The 12,593-nt window shown below is 33.0% G+C and overlaps 1 protein-coding gene across 1 annotated transcript; it reads left to right on the forward strand.

Annotated features, from left to right (window-relative positions):
• Positions 1–7,492: 7,492 nt before the first annotated feature.
• On the forward strand, positions 7,493–10,572 carry LOC122297412 (F-box/LRR-repeat protein At3g03360-like). The gene is made up of 4 exons (XM_043107462.1): positions 7,493–7,775; positions 8,462–9,666; positions 9,785–9,997; positions 10,240–10,572. The coding sequence occupies exons 2-4, from the start codon at positions 8,491–8,493 to the stop codon at positions 10,438–10,440; spliced, it is 1,590 nt and encodes a 529-aa protein (XP_042963396.1). The 5' UTR covers positions 7,493–7,775; positions 8,462–8,490; the 3' UTR covers positions 10,441–10,572.
• The last annotated feature ends 2,021 nt before the right edge of the window (positions 10,573–12,593 follow it).

Below are 12,593 nucleotides of genomic sequence, written 5' to 3' on the forward strand. Positions count from 1 at the left end.
TATATATATATATATATATTTATATATATATATATATTTAAATATTTTTAATAAGCCACGTGTGATGCCATGTTGAGGGACAAAATAAGTAATATAAATTAGAGGGTATAATAGCATTACTGAAAAATAAAATAAAATAAAAATGAAGCGAAATTAATGGTTTCGTCCTACATTTTCTTATCTGATTAGGTATCAAAAAAAGGATCATTGTTAAAATAGTTGATTTAATTGTCTAACTAAAGTATTATGGAAGCCGTAGTTTGTCTGCTACATGGAACTCTCTTTCTTCATCTTTAGTAAAAGAGAAAAGATATTTTCAACTGGAAATTATGTAATCGTTATGTAATTATTTTAAAAAAAGTGAATAACATATAGGATTCATATGAAAAAAATTAATTTTTTAATAGTAGATCTCACTCTTTTTCAAAATGATTACGCGACGTTTACGCACTTCATAATTGTATGTAAAATTACTTCATGCTGGAGATTATGGGACGATGATGGTTGAAATGGGTAGATCGATAACCAAGGAACACAAGAGTGAGGTGGGTATGGGCAATGGAGCGACAAAGGTGCAGTGGCACGTAGATCCCACATAGATCCCAAGCAATACGTGGGCAGCAACCATGAGACGTAAGGCCCATGCATAACTTTATGGAACATAAGCGGCTTATGGTAAATCAGCAACTAGTGAAGACAATGGTAGAGTATAGGAAGCTCTTTAGAATCTTGGGAAGCTCTTTAGAATCTCGAAAACCATAGATGGACCATCCACCATTAAGAAAAGAGAAATTGAATTTTTTTAGTAATGCTAAATAAATCCTAGAGTGCGCAAGTCTCACACATTCCTTTGAAAAAAAAAAAAAAACTGGATCCATCGTTAAAAAATAAATAAAAAAAAATAAAAAATAAAAAAAAAAAGTAAAATTTTTCATATGGATTTTAGATTTATTCACCTTTTTCAAAAAAAGTACATGAGATTTATACATCTTATGTGACACCCCAACTTAAGGCTAGGACTTGGAGGTAATGTTAGGTCACTATTGGGCCTGGGTGAATGTAGAGCTATTGGACCTAGGGCCCTTATAGTCAAAACCTTGTTTGAAAATAGGTTTATTTACCCTACATTAGGAAGAAGGTAGTCACCCAACATCAAGGCTTTAGCCGCGTGTGATTTTCAGCAATCTAGAAAAGAAGGACACATGGCGTACTACAAGTTACTTAGGGTCCCAATAAACGAATGATGAGATCTATGGAAGGAGACCCACTCATGTCACAAGGAGGAGCCATCATATTAGGGTTTCGACCAACCCACTCCTTAATGACAAGATGATGTGAGTTTTGATTGAGTGGGGAAAAAAAAGGCACACGCCACCCTCATGGTCTACACCACTTGGCAACCATGCACTAGTGGGTCAGTGACACTTTGAGATCCCAGCAGCAAATAATGATAAGTGAGAGGAAGGAGTGATTAGACTAACGTAGGGATGGTGCCACATGGCACCCACACATGGGGTGTCTCTTGAGTTTCAAGGAAACAATGATGAAGGGACTAGAGGTGGGCAAAAACTATGGTCGATACCCGCTCCAACTCCGACAGAGTCAGAAAATTCAAAATTCAGAGTTGTAGTTTAAAGTTGAACAAGACTCCGATTAATATACTTGATATATTTTATATTGTAATATAAATAATAGAAGGTTGAGTAACCTAATGGTTGGGGTATTATTTTGTAAACCCCACATGATGCATTCGAGCCCCCATGGCGACAAGACCGAATTCATTTAGCCTTTTTTAAGAAAGTCATCAAAACGATGTCATTTTTCTCTTCTTTTATATTCATCTTTTTCCTTTTTGCTAATCCTAACCTTACTCATTTCATTCTCCTCAATCTCTTCCTCTTCTTCTTCTACTCACTTCTTCTTTCGAATCTACGTTAAAGATTTCACAAAGTGTGTCTTTGTCATTTTTTCCATCCCTAATTCTAGTTTTCTTGTTGTTCTTGGACTTCATCGGAATCGGAACGCAATCGTTTGAGTTCAAGTACACAAAGGCACCATAGAGATTTCTAGGGAGTTCACTTGTGAGTAAATCTTGTTCCTCTTCTCTTCAAGATCATTCAAATGTGCAAAAAATTTGTCAAGCCCACAAGTGGAATATGGGTTCTTGTTGTTCTTCTAATCACTCATGTTCTTTCTTGATTTTGTTGTTAATGAACAAGAACTATTGGTCCATGGTTTGCCTTGATCTTCTTCATGATGAAAAATACTACCACACCTGTCACAGATTAAAAGATTCGGCATTTGGAAAAGGGAGTTGGGGGCACGGGTGGTCTTGAGAAACAACTTGAATTTTTTTATTTGGTTGATGAAAGGAGAGAATGAGAGAGTCACTAGTATTTATTACGGGGTATGCTTAAATGGAGGGGGCCTAGATTCAAGTAAGCTACATAATGAAAAGTTTGAAAACAAAGAAACCTTAGCCATAGAAGATTCCCCACATTATACATATGATCTGGGCATTGTTTGGATTTCAGATTAATATTTGAGGAATTTTAACTCCCGCTAAACTTCCTATCTCTCTCTACTGCTCTCTTTATGTGGCTTTGATGCCAACTCCAACTCTGGCAACTCTGATTGGAGTCAAAATTTGCTTCAATTCGAAATTCAATTTGGCCTTCAATTTTGGTCCGAATCGGAGTTGGGCATTTCAACTCTTTTGGATTCGGAGCTCAATCCTAGAAGGGAGAATTAGAGTTTTGGTAATGGCAAGGATTTGTTACTTGGCGCCATTTGCATAAGAGACTCTTGTGTTCCCAAAGGAATAATCTAAAAGATGACATAAGAAAGTTTCGGCTAGTGCCACTTGGCATACATGCAAGATGACTCTTTAGTTCCCAAAGAAGAATAATTATGAGGAAGAGGAAGTGAGATTTAGTTTCTTAAAAGTCCACGCCACTTGGCATTCATGCAAGAAGACTTTTAAGGATTCTAGAATGCAATCATGCGCAGGAAAAAAAAAAAGGTTTTGGTAAGCCCAACGTTATTTGGCATTCATGCAAAAATACTTTTAAGGTTTTTAGAAGACAGTCATAGGAAGAAGAATAAGAGGTGCACGTTTTGGATTAAGGTCACACCACATGGCATCCATGCCATGGTTCCTAGCATTTAAAATAGAAATGAGGAGGGAAAAATAAGAGACAAATGAGACTTTTGGTGGAAGGGCTTGGGGTTCCGAAAATATCCAACACTAAGTAAGAGAGAAGGCATGATGACACATGGCACACATGCAATGAAACTCTTAGTATTCCCTATATAAGTAATCACGAGGATGTAAGAGAGTGAGAAATGGTGGGTGAGAGGGTATTTAAGGGGGAATATTTATGGCACCTGGTTGCACCACCTAAGGAGAAATCGAAAAATCATTGTGTCATCCCTAAGATTTTTCTCGTATCCTCCTCCACTCTCACGTCAACCTCTAAAGGGAGAATCCTAATTGATTATTCCACCCATCCAACTGACACACATGCCTCACTTCCTAAAAGAATCGGTGTAGGAAGATCCAAGCATCTTGTGGAGCCTAGTACGATAAGGAAACTCAAAACCCTACTCCTTCTTCTAGTGCACATCAGAAAAATTCAAGGGGGAATAAGTCTGGAGGTCTCGCATTATGAGAGTAAGAAGTGGTTGGTGTGCTTTCATGTGTTGTAAGAAGCATGAAAGGAGAAATGAAGGATAGTGTGGCTTCAGCCATGAAAAAATGGGTCATGCTTGAAACCAATTTAAGTATGGTCTTGAATTAGGGTTTCTTAAAACCACTTGAAAAAAAAAATGGTTTGGAGAAAACGCTTTGCATGCATGAGTGATAGTCGACCATCACTAGGGTTTCATGGAATATTGTCATTGAGTTACCAAGTGAGAATACAAGACCTAGAATGATGGGTACACTCCTAGTACATCTACCACTAGGGTTACACAAGTATGATTTGTTACACATTCAGCTATTAGGATTTTGTCCATTATGAAGATAAAGCTTGGTGACAAGTTCATTTTCATTTGGCCCCATTAAGGCCTCTTATTGTGGGTAAGTATTTATGTGAATTAAAAATAAAAGCAATAACAAGAGATGATATTGAAAGGTCAGATGGCCCCTAAAACCGAACTAGGGTTAAGATTTTTTATCCCCTTAGTGTACGGGCTAAATGCTTATATTTAAAAAATAAATAAAAAATTCTCCTTCAAGAACCTAACCCTTGGAACATATGTTATAACTTGCTTGTTTGTTGGCATTATTATTAAATTTCAGAGTTTTGTAAGTTAGTCTCTAACTTACCCTTATATAATATTATCATATTTTTGTGTAAACGTTGCATGTGTTGTTTGTATTGATTCATGATTATAAGTCCTTAAATGTTACATTGTATGTTCAATTTCATGTCATATTAATGTATGCTTATGTTTGATTGTCATTATATGTTTGATTATATGCTTGCTGGAATTTTGCCTATATAATATGTTTGGCCATTTTAAATTTTGTTAAGTGTCATATTGAATCATCATATGTTTTGCCCATGTGTTATATGTCTGAATGTTCTAATTATTTCAAGCCATTCACATGTTGCATTTACTGAATATTGAGTATGATTATATGCTATGATCATATGTCATGCCATGATTATAAGTTAAGTTCACATGCCACACCATGATTACATCCCATGTTTCTAGTTGTTCATTTAACACGTTTTGACATGACCTCCAATACTACGATAGAGGAATATCTTAGTAGAACTTTCATGTCCACTCTGGAGTGATTAAAGTAAAATGATAACTCATGGGTTGACTAAGTACAGTCAACGGATTTCGAACAAATTCTTTTTAAAGATACAATATTAAAGACTAATAAAGGCAATTAAAGACTAATATGTTTTTCTTGTGACTGTTAGTAGTACATATAGTATCATATTGTGCATAAAATCGTAGATATATCACTACTAGTAAGAAAAATGTGCATGTATCTCAACCCGATTAGTTAGGTAGAAGTCCTCCTCTTCAACAAGGATTCCTAATATTAACTTCTAACCAGTACATCTATTAAAGGGCTGAAATCAACCACCAATATGCTCCTGCCACGTAGCCCATTGATTAGAGCTAGCATGCGTCCGCACTGCACCGAAGCCAACACTTTCTCCCACCCTTGTCTCTCTCTCTCTCGCCAAAGCCAGATCCCTCACCTCCCTCACCCTCGTCTCTCTCTCACCGAAAAAGACCAGATCCTCACTCCCTCGCCCCAAATCCCAAAACTTCATTGATGCCTTCATTGGACTTCTACATCCTCACCCTCCTGGGCTCCGAACTCCTATTGATTTGACGCATCATCAGGTATTTTTTTTTCCCTTTTTCTTGGCATGTTAGTCAAAAGCATATTCTTTAATGGCTAAAGTGGTGGGATTGAAATCAAAGCATGAAAATGAGTAACCATTTGGCAATTTGTTGACAAGCTGTCAGGAGAAGAGTCCAACATGTGGTCTCCATTCTTTTAAGTCTGCAAAGACTTAAAAAATTTACCGCTCTACCAGATCTAAGTTTGTTCCCGATATAAGTAGTCTACTCCTTATGATTGTGAAAAGGTCGAGAAGTGAAAAGTTGCTGGAACTCTTGCACTAGCATCTTGAAGAGTAGCGAAAGAGGAGTAATTGAAGCACACAGTGAAACAAAATCTAAGATGGATGAACTTGAAAATGTTGGAATGAAATGCTAGAGTGAGAATAGGTTTAGGATATTTTGGAGAAAAATATGATCGAGTGGTCCTCATAGAAATTTTTACTACATTGTTGATGTGGCAGTTGTCTATTGGCTGCTAGTTTCACCACAAAAGCGGATGGTACTACTTCAAAGCGGTTCTCATCATAGAATTCTATTGAAAAAGAAACTCTCTCTCTCTCTCTCTCTCTCTCTCTCTCTCTCTCTCTCTCTCTCTCTCTCTCTCTCTCTCTATATATATATATATCTTTATATATATAAAGTAGCTATCAAACGGAATTTTGTTGGTTTAAAAGTTTTTATTGTTTTACCGTTAAAATTAACACCGTTAGTTACATGAATTATAATAAAGTTAATTATTTTCTTGCGTGATTTCGGTAATCACAGGCCCACCCCTCTCTCTCTTCCTAAAAGTTCTTATTTTTTTAATCTCTCTCTCTACAATCACTTATGAATAAATTCATAATTATCAAAGTTTATGCAGCATGTATCGATTATGGAATCCATGTATTGATGATCATTTATTTATGAGGTATATTAGATATATATATATTCTATTATATATGTCTATGTAAATTTTATATATTCTATATTCTATTATATATATATATGATATTTTATATAAATTATAATTTATATGTGATTTAAAATTTCTATTCATTCCTTATATAAACAAAGAGAAATGTAAAATAGTTAAGTTTAAATCTATTTACCAACTACATTTACGAATACAATTATTCTAATAAAATATTATTTATTTATCAATTTAAATTCATTATAAAACATTAAAATCAAATAATATTATCTTATAAAAACCTTAGTATTTTATTTCTTCATAAAAATTATATCACTTTTTAAAAATAATCACTTTATTAAACTAAGAAAACGTGCTCTGCACGTTGATTTATTGTGAACGGTTTGTCTCCTGCACTGCACAGTTTTGGTTCAAGGTTCTTTTTTTTTTCCACATATTTATTGTTTCCAGTTATACCAATGAGCACATGCAGTAGTAAATAATAAAATTTTAATTCTAAATTCTTTAAAACCGATTTAAGTCTCTCTTACTATTTGATGTTAGAAATTATATATTTTTTTTTCTAAAAGCATTACATTATTAATCAAAATTTTTTCCTTTATAAAAATAATATTAATTCTTAAAAATAATATTTCTATACAATGGGCGAACGTCCCTTAGACATTGCCCAATTACTAGTATATATATATATATATATATGTATATGTATATTTATATATTTATGTGTGTACATGTATATATATAGTCATGTATGGCTGATGGTACGTGGTATAAAAACTTTTAAATAGGATTATTAGTTAAATAAATGTATATTAGTTTTTGAAATTTACGATGCAAACAGTTTCGGTTATTTGCTGTTTAACTTCAAATCTAATTTTCTAGTTGATTATATATATAAAGAGTGGAATGTGAAAAAGTATATAAAAAAAAAAAATACTATCTATACATACTTATAATTTTACTAACATAACACAATGATACGCAGGTATCAACTCTTGAAATGATACTCAATACGTATAATATTTTATATAAAATTATATGTATATGTAACACTACTCAAATATAGATTCAAAAAGAAGAAAAAAAAAATGCTATATATAAATATGATTTTATTTATGTAACCTTGATTGAGAAAAAAAAATACTAATAGAATGTGACTATTAGTAGTACATATAGTATCATATTGTGAGTAAAATAGTAAATATAGCACTATTAATAAGGAAAACGTGAATGTATCTCAATGCTAAGTAATCGGATTCTGATATCAACAAGGATTTCTACCGGAAAAAATCCCACTATTCAACAAGGATTCTGATGTCATAGAATTCTATTGCAAAAGGAACTCTCTTTCTCACCCTATATATATAAGCTCTAGAAGTATTATTAGAAAGAAGCAAATTTCTTTTGGGTTTTGCCACCATTCCGAGAATTTCACAAAACCGTGTACTGTTCCTGCTGCTGGTTCATGGTCCTGTTCTCCAAGGTACTTTTGTTTGTTATTTACCTATCCTACAACCTAAAAGCTTACTCTTTGTTCCTATATAATATTAGTAGAATGTTTTTTTTTTTTGGTTCCCTTTTGGTTCCTAAGTTCAGTACTTTTGGCCTCCCATCTAATCTTGAAGAGTGCTGCGTCTGTAAAGAGAATTACCAAAAGAAAGTTTGCATGTTTTGATGTGGTACTTAGTAAAAAGAGTTTCATAATCATCGATCCTATAAAATCAAATCACATAGAACGTTTCTCCACTTTTTGTTCTAAATTCTGTACTTTTTGGTCTCCTCTCTCGTTTTGTTTCTTCCTGGCTTCATTGTTGTTGGTGTCATCATAGAATATATCCTATTGAGTAATGTTAGGTACGGTTTTAGGGTTTGTAAATTCCGAGCATTTTTTTTTTTAAATGTTGTCCACTGTTTAAAAAAATAAAATTTTCATGTGGGTTCATATTTATCTACTTTTTTCAATGAGAATGCGTAAGACTTATATACTTTAAGACTCAAATATCATTTCTCATATCATTAATATGGAATCTTAGAAACGTTTGTCTCTTATAAAAAGAGGGCATAAAAAAATGTTGGAGACTATCTCTCTGTGTATGATATATTGAAAATTATAAATTTAGAGAGGCATTAAGTAAATGGAGAGACTGATGAGCAATAGTCATTGTGCAGGGAAGCAAATGTTGTTATAAATTATCATAATGGAGCAGGAACTCGATGATAGAATATCCGCATTGCCGGAACCTATTCTGCAGCACATTCTCTCATTCATTCCTTTTAAGCAAATAGCTCAATCTAGTATAGTGTCCAAGACATGGAACATGGCCTGGACTTCATTCCCATTTCTGAAATTTGACAGAGAATTCTTTCATGACACAGAGCCCAAGCAACAGAGAATCAATGAATTATATAATTTTATTGAGAGAATTGTACTCAACCGCCATAGACAGGAGCTATATATACAAAAGTTTGAACTTTACATACCCTTACAAACCTTACATCAGCAAGGACTCTTGGCTCTTGTGAACAGTTGCATTGGCTATGCGATCGAGCTTAATGTCAAAGAGTTGAACCTTTACACTGAATCAGGGCATTTTTCTCACTATAGCTTGCACCAGAATGTTCTAGTTTCAAAATCCATAACTGAGTTGTGTTTATATGGGTGCAACTTAAAGTTAATTAACTCTGGAGATATCAACTTACCCAATTTGAAAAAGCTGGTATTTGACACAATTCCTGTAAATGATCAAATAATCCAAAATCTAGTTGATGGTTGTCCTGTGGTGGAAGATGTGAGATTTTCATCTTGTGATGGTTTAGAAAGCATTAAATTATCTGGGATTTCTAAACTAATGGCTCTTGAGCTAGGATTTAATCGTAAACTTAAGACTGTTGTGCTTCAAGCATCAAGTCTTCAATCTTTGAAAATCAAGAGCAGTCTCAAGTATCCTGAACCATGGCGGATCTTCAACATGGTGACTTGTAAAAATCTAAAGAAGTTACTGCTATATTCAACAAATGCTGTAACAGATAGGTGGTTGCATAAACTTCTTTCTGAACTTCTACTGGTTGAAGAACTGTGCCTACTTCGTTGCTTCATGTTGGAAAGGATTAAGATTTCAGGTCATTGTATGAAGAGCTTGTCTTTTTACAGCTGCCAGAATCTTGTTGAAGTTGACATTGACACTCCTAATTTAGACAATCTTTCCTATAATGGCCAGATTATATCATTCTCTTTGAAGGCTTTGAAAGTATTGAAAGTTTGCCTCACTTTTGTTGGTTCATTCCCTGAGACAGCCTCGCATGATAAAATGATCGAGTTCCTCAGAAAATCAAGTGATCCAAAATCATTGACATTGGATATTAGCACTGCCGAGGTGTCTTCTGGTTCCCTTTATGTGATTCTCTCATTGATTTCTTTAATTTGTCCCTTTTTTTTTTCTTGTTTTGTTCTTTCTAACATACTAAATTTTTTATGTTTAATGTGCCAATTAGGATGCAATTATTCCAAAAGAACTGAGGCAAACCCTACCTTCCCCATCATATAATGTCAAGCAACTGAAGCTGCAACTAAACGAGCCACCTATTATGTCAGGAATGAACAAACTTGTGGATGTATTGCTTTGGATTTCTCCTCATCTTGATGGTTTAATTATAGAGTGGGGGCTTGGTCCGGTAACAAGCTGCATGGACAACATATCTTTCAAGGTATTATATAATAGATACAATCCTAGAGTATGTAAGTCTCGTGCATTCCCTTTAGAAAAAAGTGAGATCCACTATTAAAAAAATAATTTTTTCATGTGAGTCTCAAATTTATTTATTTTTCTCGATGAGAGTGCACGAGACTTGCACATTATAAGACTGTAAATATCATTTCTCATTTTGATAAATCCCTACAATCTAAAACTTGGTGTAAACAATTAACTGTACATGTGCTCTTCTTACAGTTCTCCTATAAAAAGCCTATATATAAAGTGGAGAATACCAACTGTTGCAAACTTCTACCATTTCCATGTTGGCGGCATTGCCTGAAGACTGTCCAGATTGAAAGCTTAAGAGGATCTGCAGATAAAAAGAGTCTAAAGAAATATTTCTATGAGAATGCAGAAAACTTGAAGAGATTTAAATATGTTGGTGGACCTCCATAACCTAAAGGCTGATACATAATTCCATGAAATATTGTAGCAAATTTTGCATTGAAATTAAATTTTTGACTCCTTGAGAAACTCTTACAAGAGCAATAACCATATGACAATTATTTTGCAGAAATTAGATATTCTAGTAAGAAAATCATGCTACTTAATTTAAGTTCGTAACATTTATTTAATTGTTGTAGAAGATTGGCCCCCTCCCCCGTTGTGATTATCATCATCATCATCTTGATTATCATCATCATCATCATCATCATCATCATCATCATCATCATCATCATCATCTTGATCATCCTCGTTCGGTTCTTTTTTTTCTGCATACTTCTTCGAATAATTTCGGAGTGGTGGACGACCGGATTCGATTAACTCGAGGTCCTCGACAAGTTGTCTGTAGTGTAAGCTTATTTGGGCAGTGGTTTTGGTTGGGATTAATAAAGCAATTTTCTCCCATAGTTCTTCCTGTAGTTGTTCGGTATCAAGGTACTCCGAGTACGTTCCAAGAGCATTCTCAAAAACTTTAATTTCTTTCAAGGTCCATGTGTGATCACTTGGCTCTGCCATGGAGTTCAAGCTAGCTAGAAGATCAACAAGAAAAACTAAAGGTGAAAATTATAAGGCATAGCGACAGAATTCACTGATTTTAGAGGCATGAGTCATACGATTTGTAAGGATTTCTACATGATCATGAATTTTTTGAACAAATTAGGTAGGAGTCATGCATATAATTTTAAACTAAATTATAAGTCATGCAATTGTTGTTATTCAATCCTATCGATGAAATGATTTGAACCCTTTATTTTGATATTTTTATTTTTTCAATTTATTTATTAAAAAAAATTATTAGTATTTTCAATCCCTCTTTTTTATCTAATGCTGAATCGATGGCTTACGTATAAATTAATAATAATTCTTTGGGTTTAAAAAAAAAAAAAAAAAAAAAAACACAACGTTGCTGACAATTATTTGTTTGGTCAGGGGAGTCCTATGAATATTCTGGTCTTATATTAGTGATCAGTTTTGATATTTTTTCAATATGAATAGAAGGGAGGATAGGCTCATTATATTTAAAACAATACAAATTTCTCATAAATAATTAAAGTAATTGGGCACGAGAGCCAAATGAATAGAGTCAAGTTGTTATGTGACATTCAAAAGTCGTGAGGTTTATATTTATTTACTCAATTAATGTTAGATATAGTTTTAAAATACCTAAATTGCATTCATTTTGACAAAAAAAAAAAAAATTGAATCTATAATTAAAAATAATAATTTTTTTATGTACGCGCCAGATTTAGTCACTTTTTTCAAAATGAGTGCACAATATTTGCATATCCAATAACTGTAAATATAATTTTTTATATACAAAAATTCTATATCTAGTCACTTTTGTATACTCTTTTACGCATTTTACTAATGTGATTGGTTGCATCATTTTTTTTAATATAAAAAAAAATATATTGATTAATCACATTAGTGAAGTGTGCAAGAAATATATAAAAATAATTATATATTATACAACTCATATGTATAATATACATCCTTAATAATTATACCTACATAGTATATACATAAACAAACAAACAAGGAAAGTTTTGTACGAGAATATATTTCATAAATGGTATGAGTATTCAAGTCATGAATTTTATATGAATTTATGAGTATTGAGAAGAAGAGTAGAGAGATTTGTGCTTAAGTGATTTTTTTTAACCATGAACTCTTTAAATAACATAAAATATTGTAGTTTATTTGAATCAATGTGTATTTAATAAATGATATTTATAGTTTTAATGTATTCAAGTCCAGTCGCCATTTTGAAAAAAGTAGGTAAGTCTAATACTTATATAAAAAATTAATTTTTTAATAATAGACTGTACACTTTTTAAAAAAACATAAATAAAACCTGCAGATCTTAAAACTATATCCAGTACTAACTTATCTTACTAACCTTTGATCTAATCCTCAAAGTAGCTAAGCTCAATCAAATTTGGATAGATCTAAACCAACAAAGAAGTTCAGAATTGGCCTGAAACATCCTTAGTCCAATTTGCTTTTCTTTATGGATCTTGGAATCAATGGCTTGATAAACATAGCTAATCCATGCAATTAATTAATAAGATCAGACCTAATATTTGATACCCAAAATGACTATG

This window comes from Carya illinoinensis, chromosome 15 (assembly GCF_018687715.1).
Source record: "Carya illinoinensis cultivar Pawnee chromosome 15, C.illinoinensisPawnee_v1, whole genome shotgun sequence".
Taxonomy (NCBI): Eukaryota; Viridiplantae; Streptophyta; class Magnoliopsida; order Fagales; family Juglandaceae; genus Carya; species Carya illinoinensis.

Coding starts and splice junctions, on each gene's coding strand:
- LOC122297412 (XM_043107462.1), top strand. CDS start 8,491: ATGGAGCAGGAACTCGATGATAGAATATCCGCATTGCCGGAACCTATT. Junction 9,667..9,784: donor TGGATATTAGCACTGCCGAG/GTGTCTTCTGGT, acceptor TGTGCCAATTAG/GATGCAATTATTCCAAAAGA. Junction 9,998..10,239: donor TGGACAACATATCTTTCAAG/GTATTATATAAT, acceptor CTCTTCTTACAG/TTCTCCTATAAAAAGCCTAT.